At 37.4% G+C, this 18329-nt stretch overlaps 1 protein-coding gene across 3 annotated transcripts in view; it reads left to right on the top strand.

The window, feature by feature from the left end:
• Positions 1–18329, top strand: part of MYOM2 (myomesin 2) — a 91810-nt gene that overhangs the window by 44250 nt on the left and 29231 nt on the right. For all 3 annotated transcript variants that reach the window (XM_009333204.1, XM_009333202.1, XM_009333203.1), the window contains 6 exons: positions 131–258; positions 4322–4505; positions 8204–8378; positions 9785–9906; positions 12057–12244; positions 14809–14935. In XM_009333204.1, coding sequence (XP_009331479.1) covers positions 131–258; positions 4322–4505; positions 8204–8378; positions 9785–9906; positions 12057–12244; positions 14809–14935 — 924 coding nt within the window. The remainder of the gene's footprint in view (positions 1–130; positions 259–4321; positions 4506–8203; positions 8379–9784; positions 9907–12056; positions 12245–14808; positions 14936–18329) is intronic.

The raw sequence follows: 18329 nt of genomic DNA, 5'->3' as shown, positions 1-18329 counted from the left end.
TGATATCATAGCCCCTAACAGCTAAGCATTGCATTACAGGGTAGGAGTTCAGAAAGATGAGCTGTAGGATGAGTGCTGACCCAGGGGTTAATCTGCTGTTTAACACTTCCTACGTTTATTACTCTTCCAGGCGATATTCAGATTCCAGGCCCTCCCACCAATGTACATGCTTCAGAAATCAGCAAAACATATGTTGTACTCAGCTGGGATCCACCTGTTCCCCGTGGCAGGGAGCCACTGACATATTTCATTGAGAAGGTACTGTACTGTACAGTGGCATTCGGCTGTAAGGTGTTTCATTGCTGTGTGCAATTACATTCAACTCATTTTTAGAACTACAGAATGAACAATAAAACTAACACTTTCTGAGGTCTTGCAGGATTTGGTAATGGGATGTTAGAGAAGCACGGACAATCAAATGTCTTATTACATGATTTAATGAGCATTGAAATTCAATGTCCAGGGAAAAGGATGCTGCTGTGCTATTTGCTTACTGCTGTCTAAAATGAGAACAAACTACATGTGTAAGGTAGCGGTTTAATGGAAAAGAAACATCTTAAGATTTCACAATCCTACAGGCAAGACTGGAAGTTTGCAGTCTGCCTGTATTAAAGGGAAGTTTCTGATAGTCCTGTGGTAGAGCAAGGAATAAACAGTGACTCATAATTTGATCCTCACTTTCCTTTTTGCAGGCTTACGGCACCCTCTGCTATACCCTGACATTTCCAATTTATTCCCTGTAAGGTCAGCAGAGAAGCAGATGCCTGTCTCAGGTTCACTGCTCCCTGGTAGTCTTCATGGCTGCCTTCCTCTTCCCTTTGACTTGACAGGAGACTTCAGTGACCACAGTAGGGGAGGTTTGTTCTCCCATCTACGCTACTAAGATTTAGATACATCTGTCCCTGAGCCAGGTTTCTAAACTGAGTATGTTGGATTACCGCCAGAGGTCATAGTCGTTCCTCCTCGGTACAAAGTTTCCCCAGTAGGTAAATTGGGCCTCATACCTGACCTCTAAAACTCTTACATGCCAAGCTATACTTAGTTTTTATGAATTATGCCTTCAGCATATGCCCCCTCTTAATGATCCACAAACACTAAAACTGTCCATAAAACTGCCACACATTCAATTTGCATCTTGAATATTGTGACAGCCTTTTCTCAGGCCTTTACCATGCAATTTTTTTTTCTTCTCACATCTGTTCAGCACATTCCTCCAAAGTTCATTTCCCAGCCAATCTTTCTGTTCACATCACTCCTCTTTTTGCAGCCCTGATCTTGTCTTTTCCTTCCCAGTAACATAAAAATCTCCACTTAAAAAGACCTTTATAGCCCATCTCTGCATTCTTCATCACCCACTACCTGCTGGATGTTGAACCAATAGGTGTAAAGTGAAGTCCAGTCACTAGTTAAATTTTCCAGCAAGCATGTACGTGATTTCTCCCACTCTGTCTTTCACATTCAAAAGAAGTAATGAAAATTTCCATAGAAATAAGTATCTAGTTTTCTTTCTGTGCAATAAAATAGCATGTCTTCCTTGTATTTATTCCCAGTGGCGTACAACTGCTCCTGTCTATAAATTTTAAGCATACTGACTTAAGGATTTTGAACCAACTCTTGGCACGAAAATACCTTGTTGTTTCCAGAATATGCAGAAATAGCCCAGATAAAATGCTTAGATGTAGATTTCCTTTGAGTGGACACCTACACTTGGTTAGTTGAATTTCACTATAAGTACGAATTGGAAAATATATGTATCTGCTTGTTTTACAGAAATAGCTTTACATAGGTCCGGAAACAGTATAGAGCAATCACAATGATGAACAAACAAGTCTTAATTAAATGCCAAACTTACTGAGGGAAAGTGAGAACGAGGACTAAAAAGCTATTATTAGAAAAAAAGGTTCATTATACTAATTAATACCTCAGTCTAAAATCTTTTTGCATATAAATAACTTTCATATATGAATAGCTTGGTCAGTTCAAAGGTGAATGTTTGTTTTTTGCTTTCCACAGTCATCTGTTAATTTAGAAAATCACAATTTCTAATTAATTTATTTCAAATAAAGAAGACTCAGTCCTGAAGAATAAAAATGAATTTTTAAAGGCTTCAAGAAACACAAAATGGAAACGAGTTGCCTATGCTGTATAGCAATGTTCCCTTAAAATCATTATTCAACAGATAAATCAAATCAAACTACAGAATAAAATGTGATGTTGATTCTTTCCTCTGTGAAAATGAAACGCAACAATTAACGTTTTTCATGCCAGAAAGTAAAATATATGTAAAAATAATGTTTATTTCATATTTTCCATCTTTTTATTATGAAGAAAATGGATATTTCTTTTTTCTGTTGAGAACACTAGGTGTGTTCAGTATCTATGAAAAAGATTTTGATATATGGGCTCCAGCTGTTTACATTTTTATTATTTATCTATAGTAGGCCTCATTATATACAGGGTAGTTTCCAAGCACCCATGAAACACTGTTCCTCCTCTAAGAAGTTCATAGTCTGTTGGGTTTTGTTCCCGGACTCACTGTTCCAAAATTTTATAAACATTTAATTTGTATGCACCTTTCTGTTCTTGAAGGAAATTTTATTTAAGCTATTTATTGGGCACTTGGGTTTTTCTAAAATTGTTGAAAGATTCCATAACTAATTTTTGTTTTGGGTCAACAGTTTATCTGGGGAACCTAATGGACAGCAGACTTCTCTCAGGGTGCTGGTTTGCTGGCTCTCTCCTGTGTGCAGTTGTGATGATGACTAGCTCAGCTGCTGCATTAAGAATATTCAAAAGTAATTATTTCATTTGATGAATGCTTTTAGGGACATTACTCAACAGAATACATAAAGATAAAGCAGTGAGTAAAGTAACATCCCCCTCCCTAGCTTTCTGCAGAATTTGGATGAGGACTTGCTTGCTTTATACCGAACCTTTGGGTGTTCAAGTGAATTTTGCAGGACAGGAGAGTAATTCTTTTGGGACCAAGCACAGCTGACAGTCATGGCCCTAACTGAAGGCTAGCTGTATGTACAAGTGTGCATATATTGAAGTTTAGACAGGCAGGGAGACAATGAGGTATTCAGACCTTTTTGTAGAGTAATGGAATGCATGAGCTATGAGAATTTGCATATGTTAAAGTGAGGCATTTGAGAGTGATCCTTCTCTTATAGGTCTTAAATAAATTCATGACAGGATGCAATACAGCAATATGTTCATTTTTTGACAGTTCACAGAAGTGATTCACAGCTTTTTTTTTTTTTTTTTTTTTTTTTTCCTTGTTAGGCAGTGGAAGCTAATTGAATAAAAGCAGAAAGCATCACTCTGCCTGCCTGTGTGGTGGTGCCGGCGGCTGGGATGTGTAAAAAACAAAAAATTACAGATTTTTTCTTCCTTTTTTTTTTTTTTTTTTTTTTTTTTTTTTAATTGAGCAGCAGAAGCAAAGAGCACATACCACCACCCTTACTGATTCTTTCATGAAAATGAGTTTTTTTTTTTCAGCTGGGAAGGAAATGAGTGATCAGCCGCTATGCCCAATCAATCCCTCTGGAATTTATTGTCCACTTTTCAGGGAGAGGTCTCCTACAATAAATCTCTATCTACAAACAACATGCTTCTCCCTTTCTTTAACCTAATGGGATTAGTAATATCCTGTGCTACTCAAGGGGTTAATCAAATAATGTTAGTTGTCACAGTGTCTTATGCCATATTTTTTTCCAAAGGAGCTATAAATTTTAATGATAGACAATATTCAGGATGAATAAGGATCCTATATGTGTCCAAAGACCAAAGCATTGTATTCAGTTGTTGACAGACATTGTAATTTTATGATATCTAAACCTTGAAAGACAAGGAATGGTTCTCTTGAATATGGTAACACATTCAGAGAGCAAAGGGGAAGGAAGAGGAGGGACATCAAAGAGCGAGAAAGGACTACGGATCCTGCAAAGAATCTGTCTCAGGGCAGTCATAAACATTATCACATCTAGAATCACATGGCAGCATATTACCTGCACAGTGTCCCCTATAAGAGCAAAACATATTACAGCATGTCAAAACAAGGGTAAAGTTTCTAAAAGTCTTAGCCATTTTGTGATTTAATGTAATAACAGCAAAAATTTAGAAGTTCGCGGGGAGGAGTAAACTCTTCATTATTGTAAATAATTGTAAATAGCTGGAAATGTTGGGCTGGAGTAAATGTCTCTTAGATTCATTCTTTACCAACACCAAGTAAACAATCTTTCCTGTGGGGGGTTTTTTGGTGGTTTTTTTTTTTTGTTTGTTTGTTTTACAGTTTTTTTTTTTTTTTTTTTGTTTTTAGTCCATGGTTGGCAGTGGAAGCTGGCAAAGAGTCAATGCACAGGTTGCAGTAAAATCTCCTCGCTATGCAGTGTTTGACCTTGCAGAAGGAAAATCATATGTTTTCCGAGTCTTGTCAGCAAGCAAGCATGGCGTCAGTGATCCATCTGAAATCACACAACCTATCCAACCACAAGATACCGTTGGTAAGGCATTAATTGTAAGGCATTAATATTAAATACAATTGATATTTTACGAAATGGAAATAGACAACTCTCATTAGAATTAGATTAGTATAATTACAATAATAGTAATCAAATTGATATGCGTTCAATACTGTGAAGGATTTAAAAAAGACTAAGATGCTAAATTTTAGAAACATTCCAAAATTTTCCTAATGATCACGTCTCCTTGCTGATACCAATAATTGTTAAACAGTTAAATTAATTTTAGTTATTCATTCTTCAGAGTGCTCTATTAATGTGACTTGTCAAAAACCAGGATAATACAGGTTAAATGCTAACTTAGATAATTATATTGTCTGGCTCAGGTAATAATATACTACTTAATTCCCTACAGTTTCAGCTAGATAAGGTAGCCTTTCTATTCCTTCTTCATATTCTAAGTTGCAAATTACTGCTGGTGCAGGATTCCTGTGGCATGCAGATGAGTAGATTTCAGGGATAGGGGAAGATACATCTGCATATTCAGTGGTAACTTTCCAAATGAAAATGAAGTGTTTATCTTGCAGCCACATTGAAAAACACAAGTGAAAATTTAGGGAGTGGTTATTCATCTTGTTGCTCAAATATTTGATTTGATCTTGCAGTTTTGCAGAGGTCACATATAAGAGCTCCATGTATTGACAGCTGTCACCTTAAGAGCACATGTCTTACTAGTATACTAGCTAGAAATATAAGAAATATTTACAGTATCTGATATACCATAGTTCACTAAATGTTGATAGATATAGCCTTCTTAATGTTTACCATAATTTAAAAAAATATAATCCATCACCTTTAGCTTGATTTGTAACTATACATGATAAAATAAAAACATCTTTTGCTTTTATGTATTCTTGATTTGATGCCTCATTAATGCATATAAATTATTTAAACCATTCAACATTCCCTAAGGTAAAGAAGAAAAATACTGTATTTATTTCACTTAGTACAGAAAATAGGCTATCTCCTAGGGGTTAACGCAAGACGTTCTGAATAAATCATAGCTATAACTGAAAGCAGAAAGCAGAAGATGCTATTTTAAAGAGAAACTGCAGGAGCATTTTCAGAGATGGAGTTTACCACCTGAGCTAAAATACATCAGACACACATGGCTCCTTTTAGTTGCCTGCACATAGCGCCTTTTGACATTCCTGAGGGTAGCTGAGACAACTTCATGGGGATGGCAATCATTAAACAGGAATTATAGGTAGCTTTCTCTCTTGAGCAGAAACCAGAGGATGCATGGGGTACCCTAGGCCATCCAAAATGACACTTAATATTATGCAATTGAATTGAGTGGTAAAAGAGTATTCAGTTTGAGATTAACATCTAAATTTAGGTGTTTCCATGTAAGCATCTACAGGTGCTCTAGATGTCTCTGCTCTCACTGTGGCAATTAGAGCCTGGAGGATAAATTGGCTGATGTTGCCATAAGTTGCCCCATAGCACCCAGCTACGGAGTGTCTACATTGGGGTGAGATGAATAATTTTCAGGACTTTACCAACCACTGCTCAGAGGCTCAGTTTAATTGGCCAAACAGACATCTAGTACCTTTTCAAATACTTTCAGTTTGCCATGTCAGAGGGGTGTAGGTATTCAGTATCTCCTGAGTCATATCTGGCAGCTCCATGAAGAAGTCTCAGATGCTCTAAAATGGCCCTAAATGAATTTGTTTGGCTAACTGGATTAAGCCCTAGCTCTTTGACTATAATGGCAGCTTAAGAACATGTGCTTGTTGACACTTACACGTAAACTCCTAAATGTAGGTACCTTTATCTCAAACTGAACCCATTTGATCTTACAGACTTACTGCATAAAGTACGATAGTGTGTAAGTATTATTTTTTATTTTGATATTGAAAGACTAAATGAAAAAAATGCTGCCTTTCTTTTGTTTCATGCTGCTTGTAGTTCCCAGCAATATATCAATCTGAGGAAACTAAAATGCCTTCAATAGGCAAGTACTAGATGCCTCTCTTAACCTATCATGAAAGGCTGAGACACTGCCTTAGTTCCTTATATTATGAAAGCTCAGATAGATATTTTATAGTGTACAAACTGTGTGTTGGCCCTTCCTAAGTTTTTTTTTCCATTTAGATCTTGATGTTTCTAGTTCTATTTATGCACATTCAGGGTGTTTAGATCAATATAAACCAACAATGAACTTTCATTGCATGTAAAGTGAACTGCGTACTGTGCTACATTGGGAGAACTGCAGTCAACAGATTGAAGGAAGATTTATCCACTTCTACTTGGTGGTGCTGAGGTTGATCCTGGAGTATTGGCTCCAGTTCTGACTCCCTTAGTCTAGAGGGATGGATGTAGAGGAACTGGAGAGGTCCACTGGATGGCAACCAAGATGGCCAGGGGCCTAGAGTTTGTGACCTGTGAAAAGAGGTGGAGGTAGCTGGGCTTGTTTAGCTTGGGAACTTACAAAGATGATGGTGCCAAACTGTTCTCAGCAATGCCAGATGACAAAAAAAAAAGGCAACAGCCACAAACTGTAGTTTAGTAAATTCAGGTTGGACATACTCTCTTAGTGAAAAAGGTGCAAGAGTGCAATGCTGGAAGAGGTTGTGCAGGGAAGCTGAGGTTGTGCAGGGAAGCTGTGAAATCTTCATTGTCAGAAGTTTTCAAGACTCGGACAAACCCGTGACTGACAATCCAGTTTAGTGTTGGTGATAATCCCACTCTCAGTGATAGGTTGGACTAGATGATCCCCAGAGATCCATTCCAACCGAAGTTCCTATGGTCACCATCCCTGGAAGTATTTAAAAGACGGGTAGATGAGGCGCTTAGGGACATGGTTTAGTGGGCATGGTGTTGTTGGGTTGATGGTTGGACTCGATGATCTTGGAGGTCTCTTCCAACCTTAATGATTCAAAAGGTGCAAGAGTGCAATGCTGGAAGAGGTTGTGCAGGGAAGCTGAGGTTGTGCAGGGAAGCTGTGAAATCTTCATTGTCAGAAGTTTTCAAGACTCGGACAAACCCGTGACTGACAATCCAGTTTAGTGTTGGTGATAATCCCACTCTCAGTGATAGGTTGGACTAGATGATCCCCAGAGATCCATTCCAACCGAAGTTCCTATGCTTCTGTGAAATCCATCTAGCTAAGTTTAGCTAAACACTTAGCATTCAAACATATGCTTAAAGTTGTCCTGAAAAGCTGGCCTTTTCTGAATTGGGGTTGTCATTAGTTGACTGGAAGGCAGTATTTCTTAATACTCATGATATTATCCCTCTACAGTTTATATGCATTTCTTACTGATGCAGTAGTGCTACAGGGACATAAGCTATACATAAACCTCTTATTTGAGAGAGAATATTTTCATATCTATATGCCTTTATCCACACTGATATTTGAAAATATGTACTCCTTTAACTCACTCCTCAGAAAACCTATATAAAATCAGACAGGTAGGGAGCCTCATAACTTAGAGTAAATTTACTCTAAGTAAACAAATAGAAAAATAAATATATTTATACACACATATATAAAAGGATCCAGACTTACAGTGAAACAAATATACTAAAATATGTATCATATAGCAACGTTAACATGGTAGAAGTCATACCTGTACTGATTAAATATGATAAAAGTACACTGTGTTGCATCTACCTCAGCTTACTTTTATTTTTATGTATTTCATAATAGTATATGTTTTCTTTCTTTTTCTTAGTTGTCCCATCTGCACCTGGTCGGGTAGTGGCCACAAGGAATACAAAAACATCAGTTGTAGTTCAGTGGGATAAACCAAAACATGAAGAGGATTTGTACGGCTACTACATTGACTATTCTGTGGTGGGATCAAATCGCTGGGAACCTAGTAACCATAAACCTATTAAATATAACAGGTATTGACAATACTTCTGTATTTTGGGGAGGTTTGAAAGCTGTAGGAAAGGTTTAAGCCAATTTACGTGATAAGCAATGGTGTTATCATGGAAAGTGAATGCTGACTGAATGTGAAGAAAAACAGCCTGCAGACTCTCAGAGCTAAGCTTTTCAGATTGCAGGGCAGACTTTCTCTCCCCGCCTCCCCCCCCCTCCCCTTTTTTTTTTCTCCAAAGAGAAGCATCTTTTGTCTATTCCATGACTTTGAGTTATAAAAGCAGATTCTAAAGACATGATACTCTATGTCTTGGACATGAGTAAGCGTAAAATAAATGCCTTTCTTAAAGTCTGAACTATGTTATGGGGTAAACAGTCCTGATGTACATGAGGAAGGGCATGAGAAGGAGAAGTAACTCAAAAGCTTTCCAGGGTGTTTCCTCCTGGAGCCCATAGTCCATGGACATCAGGGCAAAAGGGCAGGCCATGTCTGCTATAAACGTGGTTGGGAAAGTGCTTCTGCTGCTGACACTGCTGTGCAGGAAATCCAGGTGTCCCATCCCAGAAACATCAGGGCTCCCTGACCTGCTACATCTATGGGTAAAAGACAGTAGCCCTTGTTTCTAGTTCCCTTGTCATGACACTAGCCCTGTCTATTTCTGATGCTTTCTTACTCCCTCCTGAAAATATCACACTTCATTAGGTGATTCTTCAAGTAATTTCCTTTGTGACAATCATGCTTACTTTTATTGGAATCACTCACCAAATGCAAAGTTTAGATGTCTAATTTATATTTTCTTATGGGTATATAACAAACACATCATGTTGTTTAGTGTATTTTGTCAGTTATTAATTAATTTTGAGTGACTTTGTATTCTGCTGAATCCTTTGATCAAGTAGTCAAGCAATTTGATCAAAGAAAAAGTAGAGACTAATTCTCGGTCAAAGGGATTGGCACAGCACAAAAATAAGAAAAACATTTCATTTGTTCATATGTGAACATATCCTACAATAGAATAGTTCTGACTATTCTATCTGCTACAATAATTACCTAGGACCTCAGATCAAAACTGAAAACTATGTTTGATAGTGACTATGAAAATACAGTGAAAAATATAGTCCCTTCCCAGAATAGATTAGAATTTAGCAAGCCAAAGTTCAGAGGGGATATATTATAGTTTATCTGACTCTATCTGGTAGATCAGCACTAGCAATTTAATGAGTACTGTGACTTTTGTTCCAGTGTCCCACCCAATTATATTGTACAACATCACATCATTGTATTACGGTTTCCCTCTTGGAAATATTTTCCTTTGTGAAGCATTCATGAAGTTGAGCTTTCTTATTGTTGCTAAGATTTCATGTTACAGCACAGAATGGTTCTTGTATAATATATACTAATACGTGATGCTATTTTTATTTAACCCAGGTTTGTGGTTCATGGTTTGGAAACTGGAGAGCAGTATGTCTTCCGTGTGAAAGCTGTGAATGCTGTAGGATTCAGTGAAAACTCACAGGAGTCGGAGGCTATAACAGTACAGGCAGCCCTTAGTAAGTATGATTCTGTGCAACTCAACTTCTTGTTTCTTGTATGAGTTACATCTTTTCAGCAATCAACTCCTTTGGTCTCATTTGCTATAATGGTACATTTTGCAGCTATTGAGCACATCCCCTTAGAAGTTTATGCTCTGGCATGTGGCTGTTCTACAGAGAAAAGACATTGTTGAAAAAAAAAGGTTATTCATAATATCTGATAGAAATATTGGGTCAGATTCACTATAACAGCCAGGCTGCCTTCGGTTCCTCAGTTGTAACAAAGAAGCTCTAAATGTTAATTAAGTTTGACAAGTAGCTTCTGGGTGGAGTGGTGCAAATCAGTTTAGTGCAGAATCTGCTCAGTTTAGAAGAGTTTCAGGAAACTTCATTACTGTGTGGCTGGACTAAACAGAAAATTCCTTTTGGCTACTCCAGGCTGGAGCACAATCTACCTCCACTGGTACCCTGCAAGCAATATTTCAGTGTAAGAACAATCCATTGTACAACCTTCAGTAGGAATGACACATGCTGAGTGGAGAGCTGGATAAATATTTAGAACAAAAAGTACACAGATCTGGGCTACTATGGTCCAATTTTAATTTCTGCACAGTTTCAGTTCCATACTGAAAAATTTAAAATAGGACACCTTTCCCCCACCTGAATGGCCTCCACCTCTTGGAGAAGACAACAAACAGGCATACTTGTCAGAAATAATCCTCTAAAAGATTTATAATTCGAATGGCTATTAGAAGATAAATTTGGATGAGATGTTACTGACAAACTTACTCTATTTGATTTTTTTAGGACAAAGTGTGTCTCATATGGGTAGGTGGTGCACAAACACTTTCACATCTATCACCCCTATGTCGTGTATGCACTTGCACCTTTTATTTTGTCACTGTGTGTTTTGAAAATGAGAGTTGCATGGGGTATGTCACCAAACACAGAGCACATGGATTTTACACACACTTACGGGATGTGGATGGCTTTTATCCATTTTGGTAGCCTTAACAGGAATTTAGCAGGGCTATTTATAGGTGACTTACATTAGCATGGACAGAATCTTTCTGCAGTATTTTAAGGGCAATTATTAGGAGTTTGCTATGGTCATTCTTATTTACTAAGAAGAGGTAATAATTGCAAAGGCCATGTTTTATGGCCTCTGAGTGTAACACCACATCTGAAAAAAAGAACAAAAGGCTGGTTCTGCTGATTACTATCTGTTTTCATGCTGATCACTAGTACAGCTACAAGAATGTATTAAGGACCTCTGCTAACATATTCTCTTCTGAATGAGGTAAGTCACGTTCTCTCAAGTTATTCTGGTAATTCAACTGAAAATATCAGATGAGCTTTAGGGGCAGGAGCTTAGCCTGTACTGACTGCAGCACAACAGGGTCAAGAAAGGGGTATCTTTGGGCAAACTTGCATGCACGGATGGCAAATACAGAACAGCACTTGCTAGAAAGGGTGTTTGCTAGTCGTAGGGGTGTAAAAAGCTCAGGAAAACAGTTTTCTTAATCTCTAGGAAGATGCCTGGGTGACATTTCTGCTTCTGCTACAGATGGAAGCAAACTCACAAAGGTAAACTCATGAAGGAAATGTCTTTTCTGCCACAACAGAGGTTAAGCTAATGAAAGTCTAAATATTTTCTATTCCTTACAGGCCAGAAAGCACTGTCAGTCTGAAGTAGGCATATAATATGGCGATAGGAGGGGAAGGCCGTAGATCAGACAGTCATATGACTTCATTTCATTTATGTTCATAGCCTTTTTTTTTTCTTATTGGGTGATTCTTACTCTATTCCAGCAGCTTATTTGGTTCTTAGCAGGAAAAGATCTTCTGATCCATTTCAATCTTCTAGCATAATGTTTGGTCTGGAGGCATTTTTGCTGGCATTACCATTTCCATGCCAAAGATCATCTATTCCTTCTTGCTATCTCCAGAGAAGGCAGCACATTAGGCAGATGTTTCAAAAGCTTCCACGTTTATGTTTGGAGATAAAATTAATGTTGATTAGCAGCTTTACAACTACTTTGTTACTGATATGCAACTGATAGCAGTACACTGCAGAAAACAAAAGCAAGACAAAAAATGCTGAACAACAGCTACACTGCAGTGTTTTAGACTCTGTTCTAACTCTCAGGATGCTTACTTCCTTATAGCTTGTCCATCATATCCTCATGGTATCACACTTCTGAACTGTGATGGTCATTCAATGACCCTTGGCTGGAAAGCACCAAAGTACAGCGGAGGTTCACCAATCCTTGGTTATTATATGGATAAACGGGAAGCTAACCATCAAAACTGGCATGAAGTCAATTCTTCCCTTATTACCCGGACGATTTATACGGTTGGTACTTTTTAATTATTATCTTTCTGGAGTTGATTTGTACTATTTCTTTGCTTTTGTCAGAGTTCTACTTTCTTGCAGAGAAGTTCTTTAAATACTTACTACAACAAAAACAGCCCCTTCCATTGTGTATTTTGGAGTGCAACAAGCCTAAAAACTGGGGTAGACAATCAGTGCCATCCCCTACTATGAAATTCCAAGACCAATAAGGCCACTCAGATGAGGAAACTTTTGAGGAAAAAGTTGTGAAGCACGTTTTTCACAAAGAACAAGACGAGCTATAAAATGCTTCATAAACTATATTCATTAATGAGCAGTATATGTGTCACCACTGTAATAACACGCAGAGAAAGGATGGAAGCATTTAGCAGGACAGATGATCGTGCTGTCTGTAGAACTGGTGACTTGTAAATGAAATGGAGATGGGCTGAGAACAAATGTAACTGTCCCTGTTCTTACTCTCAAAATCTGCCTTCAGTTGGAAAGGGAAGTGTATTAATAAACCTAGCATCATGCCTCATTGCCTCCTTTCCAGAGTACCAGAGCAATGATTTTAGTTTTGAAATAAATTACTTCTGGTTGCACTTACAATGTATTCAATGTTTCTTAAAAGAGGAAAATTTTGATGTCAACTTCCATGAAGAAAGGTTAGGAAGATAGGATGTAGCAAGTAATTAATCAATCTAATGTTTGTTAAATTAAGTTAAACAATCAGATTTTATTCTCAAATACTTCTTAAAATTATTTCTGCAAGTCAGCAACTTTCCTATAAACCTCAGGGCAGAAGTAAGTCTTTAGCAGATATTTGACACTAAAGTAGAAAATAATGCTGCAGATGAGCTCAGGAAGAATGTTTCATGCACAGAAGGCAGCCAGCAATACTCAGGAGTACATATGCCTGTGATTGAGTTTATAACTGGCATCTCTGACATAGCAGATGGAGCATGGATGTTGAGAAATAAAAAAGGGTGGGTAGGATAGGCATGAAAGGGCAATAGTAAGCAATGCTTTCCAGGTATTTTCATTTTTTAATGCATTTGTAAACAAGTGAGTAATGTAAATTAAGGGAAACCATTCGGAGTTTAAATAATTGGATATTTAAGTCTCAGTCCTGCCAGTAACTGTATTTGTGCCTGAAGGTGCATCTTCATACATTAGTTTGAATGACTGGAATCTGAAATACTGATGGGAAATAAAAGCAAGACAGCTTTTAGTAGCAGAGAATATTTTATGACATACTGCAAGCAGAGAAGGCCCTGAGATATACAGTACAGCACTGGGAAATCACTAAAGGTTTAACCCTCTCTGATTAAATACTTCTATGGGAACCCCACAAATATTCTTTCCCTTAATAACCTGGGATTTCAAAACCATTTTTACAGGCTGAGCTGTTATTCTCTCTTGTGAATCACTATATAGCTCTCTATCTTCAGGAAATTCTATCTAAATTGTGTTAGTGCCTGACTTTTCCTAGCTTACATTGTTTGCTTTGGTCTTGTATTTGATGCTACCCCGTCATATGTTTGTTATCATCCCATCATATGTTTGTTACCATTAAAAAAATCACACCAAAGTCCTTTTTTATCTCACATTTTCAGAGAATATAGTTATAGTTTATTTATTCATGAAAATCTAAAACTGTTCAGTATCTCCACTAGAAGTACTATCCTCAGCTGCCTCTTTCTCTTGAGATATATGATTAAATACAATTTTGGGAAAATTATGCAGAGGACTGAGGTGTAGAAGACTTGATTATTGTATTTAGGTGGTCTGGAAGAGGAGGGATGGAAGACGGCTGCTACCATGAGGTGCTCAGGGTGTCAAGAAGCTCATGCCTTATAGCTTGTCTACCTTCATCTCAAAATCTGAGATGGTGATGTGGTGATGGACTCATTAGATAAGTCAGGGTTCATTTACCAGGGACATTTGTAGAGGTATAGCACGGGTTCTGGTCATCCCATTTCCAGTGCTTACTTCCTCACTTTGTAATGGTAGGTAATATTAAGAGAAAGACGCATGCAAGCCAGAAAAAATTACTGAATCTTTCCCAGAGTTATATCAGCACACTGCTGAACTAATGGGATTGGCTTTTCCTTTAGTTTCGTGTTGTTTTCCCTTCTTCCCCGGTCAGTCCACTATGACCTCTTCAGACCAAAACACCATTTGAACTCTTGCTTAAGTGAATGGCTTATGAATAGCCATTCATAAGCAATGCAAGAAGGTATTTCATGTTAGAACACTAACCCATAAGTATCTGCTAGTGGTCATTCATTGAGTGGGCTCCCTGGACCTTTGCTCTGACCTTTTACAGCTTCTCATGCCAATATATTGAGTGCTGTTATTCTTAGGATGATGTGACTGAAACATGGAAGTACAATGTAGATCTCTACAGTGTGTTTGGTTTAAGAGTAAAATCTTCAAATTAGATCCTTCCAGTACTCCAGCACAGCAGTAAGGCCTCATAATTAATTAACAAATGTCAGAATGCTTATTTTAAAGTATGTAATTTATTAAAATAATATAAATTGTGGCTTTTGAGATATTGAACTGTTTTCTCAAAAAAGGTAGAGGATTTGACAGAAGATGCCTTCTATGAATTCAAAGTTGCTGCTGCAAATCTGGTTGGAATAGGTCAACCTTCAGATCCCAGTGAGCATTTTAAGTGTAAAGCCTGGACTATGCCAGAACCTGGTAAGTCTATTAGTTCCTCATGAATTTCAGTTCAATATAAACTCCTTAAAACACAGTCAGTGTAATGTTCCAGCCAAACTCTGCTGGATGTCTTTTGGTTCATTTCTGTCGTATTACCTGTTGAGATTGCCATTGCTTCTGAGATCTCCTGTTAAAAGCTACCTCCACATCCCCACTGATGACATTGAATGTCCTGTGAAGTGAGTGACCTTTACTTAGCCTGCTGAGCGTCTCCTTCTTTCACTGCCCACATCAGCTCAGAGCAGAAAGTCTTCAGCCTTTAATCTGTTTTTATCTCTACCAATCAGCTCTTCACGCCTAGCCCTTCAAGCTCCACCTCACACTCACCACCTATACCATATATAGGCATCCCTCCACCATAATTTCAGTCCATTAAGAATATTCCTGGAGTTTCAGACTCCAAAACTATGGTTTTTGTTCATAAATAAGACACAACAGGGGCCTGTTTCTTGACATAGAGGCAAGTAGCACAGTGTAGCTCACACTTTACAGCTGAAGTCTCCCAGTCTCAGCTAGTGTGCTCTTATTTATGTGTTTTCCCCAGATTGTACCCAGGTGTTACCTGAGAGATTATTATTAGTCAGGTGTTAAAACAAATGTGCTAACACACAGTAGGAAAGACTGTGTGCTAGTACTCAAACCTGTGTTTAGGTTGTCTGTAGTTTAGCAGTGTAGATGTAGCTGAAGATTGTTAATTGCCATGCTAACTCTGTAAAATATGTTAAATAAGAAGTATTGTGAATTCAGGACCCCCAGCAAAAGAAAGTGAAACTTTAGTCTACCTCATGTGAGCATATAAATTTGTGCCTAAATGTTAGACTTCTAGGGAATTGGTTCCTCTCAGTAATGCTCAAGTTCTGTAAATAATTTATGAAAGGGTTTTTGAAGGCCCATCTGCTTATTTTATAACACCTCACTCATACTGAGAAACAATTTTGCTGAAGCTATTTCTGATGTCTGGTACTGATTTGCCTAAACAAAAGGTGTCACAGTATAGCCCATAATGAAAACACAGGCACCATCCACTTTAATATATTTCTACCTTCTTTTCCCCAAAATGCTGTAAAATACTGCTGTGTTGTTAAATCAAATTCTATTTATGACATTGAGCTTTGGTATGCAATTAAGGATCCATTCTAATACTTGTTTATGTCATAAGGAGCTGTCTGACACCTACACACATCTGTTTCATGTCTAAATGTTCACGCAGTTATTTTCTCAGTAAGGAAAAAAAATCCAACCCCTAAATCTGGTTTTGTAAAACTACTGGAATTTTTAGTGATTTCAAAAATGCACAATTAGCATAAGAAGGCAGGAAAATTTCAGTTTTCTTTTCTATGTTATACATTAAAAGTGATTCTTGCCTGGAACAAGAAAAAATTCAGTAAGATCATGGAATCACTTACTAGGAAAGACTTTCAAATGTCATCTAATTCAACTGCTTGCCCCCACACAGGATCAGCTATACCCGTCTCACTGACAGAAGCTTGTCTAATCCATCCTTAAAGACTTCTACCCATGAAAAAGCCCAGGTTCTTTGGACAGGATCTATTCCTAATCTTACAGTTCAGAAGTTTTTCTAATATTCCTGAATCTTTCTTCCTGCAACTTAAGCCTGTTTGCTTCTTGTCCTGTCCACCAAGGACATGAAGAAGAGATTATTCTTTTCCTCTTGGCAACAGCTTTTCTATGTGTTTAAAGACTTTATCAGACCCCTAGCTTTCCCCTTAAGTTGACAAAATCCGGTTCACACAACCTTTCCCCATAGATCATGTATTTCCTATCTCTAAATAAACATTTTTTTGCTATTCTTTGAACTTTTTCTAGTTGGTTCTTGTATTTCTTGAATGGCAGTGCACAAACTGGAGACATTATTTCAAATAAAGTTTTTTCAATGCTGAGCAGAGAAATGGTAACTCCACACCCCCTACAATTTTTTGCCTGCTTACAAATTCCCTTCTAGTTGTCTTTTTAGAAAAACATTACACTGTTATGCTAAGTTCCAAGTTTACTTCTTTTTAATGCCCAGCTTCTTTTCTGCAAAACTGCTTGTCAGAGTTGTTCTCCATGCTTTCTAGCTAAATTCTTCTGAGTTCATAAATCTTACCTTCTGGAGTTAATAACATGGCAAAGCTGTCAATAACAAAATGTTTAATCTCCTGACCTTAACTTCCTTTGTGTTAATTACATTTTCTTATCATTTTGTAATATTTATTATAAATGCATCATTGGTGGAACAATTATTTTCCTTAAAGAAAGGATCTGTGATCTATACTCTCTACAGTGTTTTCAAAACGTCAGTGAAATTGCCTAGTGTGTAAACAAGTGAAGATTATCCTTCATTTTAAATGATACATAAAGAAATAAAATAAAAGGCACTTTCAGGAAATGAAGAGAGTGAAATTTCCATTTTCATAATGAACAATCTGACCTTTCTACTCCTTGGCTGATTGCATTGTTCTTATTATGAAACTAGTTGAACAGAGCGTATTGCATTCTTCCTGCTTAAAAAAACACCACAAACAAACAATGCCCTCATCCCCCCCCAAATCGCCAAACCTGTTAAAATATGTCACAAACCTGTTTTAGACTAAGTTTTTAAACAATGGCTTTGCAATAATGAAACAAAATAATTGAGATTTAAGACTGGGAGAAAGAGGCTGACCCTCTTCCCTGACTTACTAAAGATACTGAAGACTAATGTAACATGACTGCAATATACTCCTAGTGTCAACAAAATATTCTTCCACCTTTTGATATGGAAGGGAGGTTTCCTTAGAAAGGCCAAAACTCCTTGCAGGATTTCCAGCGTGAGTGATGGATTCCTTGCCCAGAGCCCATAATTATTTCATCCTTCTACAAAACTCTAGTCTTAGGTATCTCTGTGAGTCTCTCTGAGTTAGCAATGATAGCTAATGAATTATTTTACATGACTTTAAAAAAAATGAAATGTCTGTGATCTCAGAATCCTCAGAATAGAACATACTTCATTACACATTTTCTTCTACTGTCTAGATTTCTAGCAGGTGCATCTGCCAGTGGAATTTTAATTATCTGTGGATATATAGACATTTAGGTTGGGATTTTTAAAGACTCCCGAGAGAAGGCTTTAGGCTCATTGAAAATTGCAGTCTTTCAATGAGAAAACTAGTATTTATCCTCATAAGGTCTGCAACAGGTACTCATATGTTTCTCTTCTGAAATGTGCTTATCCGCTACGGAGAAACACTTTTCTACTGTTTTTGCTGTGTATTTGCTGAATACCATCCTTATCAAATTTCATGTCCATTCACCACTGGTTAACATCATGTAGGCTGGAATGGAAATCAGGTTTATTTGTGAGGTTTTTCTACTCTTCTTCATTTTAAATGGT

This window comes from Pygoscelis adeliae, unplaced genomic scaffold (assembly GCF_000699105.1).
Source record: "Pygoscelis adeliae isolate BGI_AS28 unplaced genomic scaffold, ASM69910v1 Scaffold57, whole genome shotgun sequence".
NCBI lineage: Eukaryota > Metazoa > Chordata > Aves > Sphenisciformes > Spheniscidae > Pygoscelis > Pygoscelis adeliae.
This window is presented reverse-complemented; position numbering and strand designations above follow the sequence as displayed.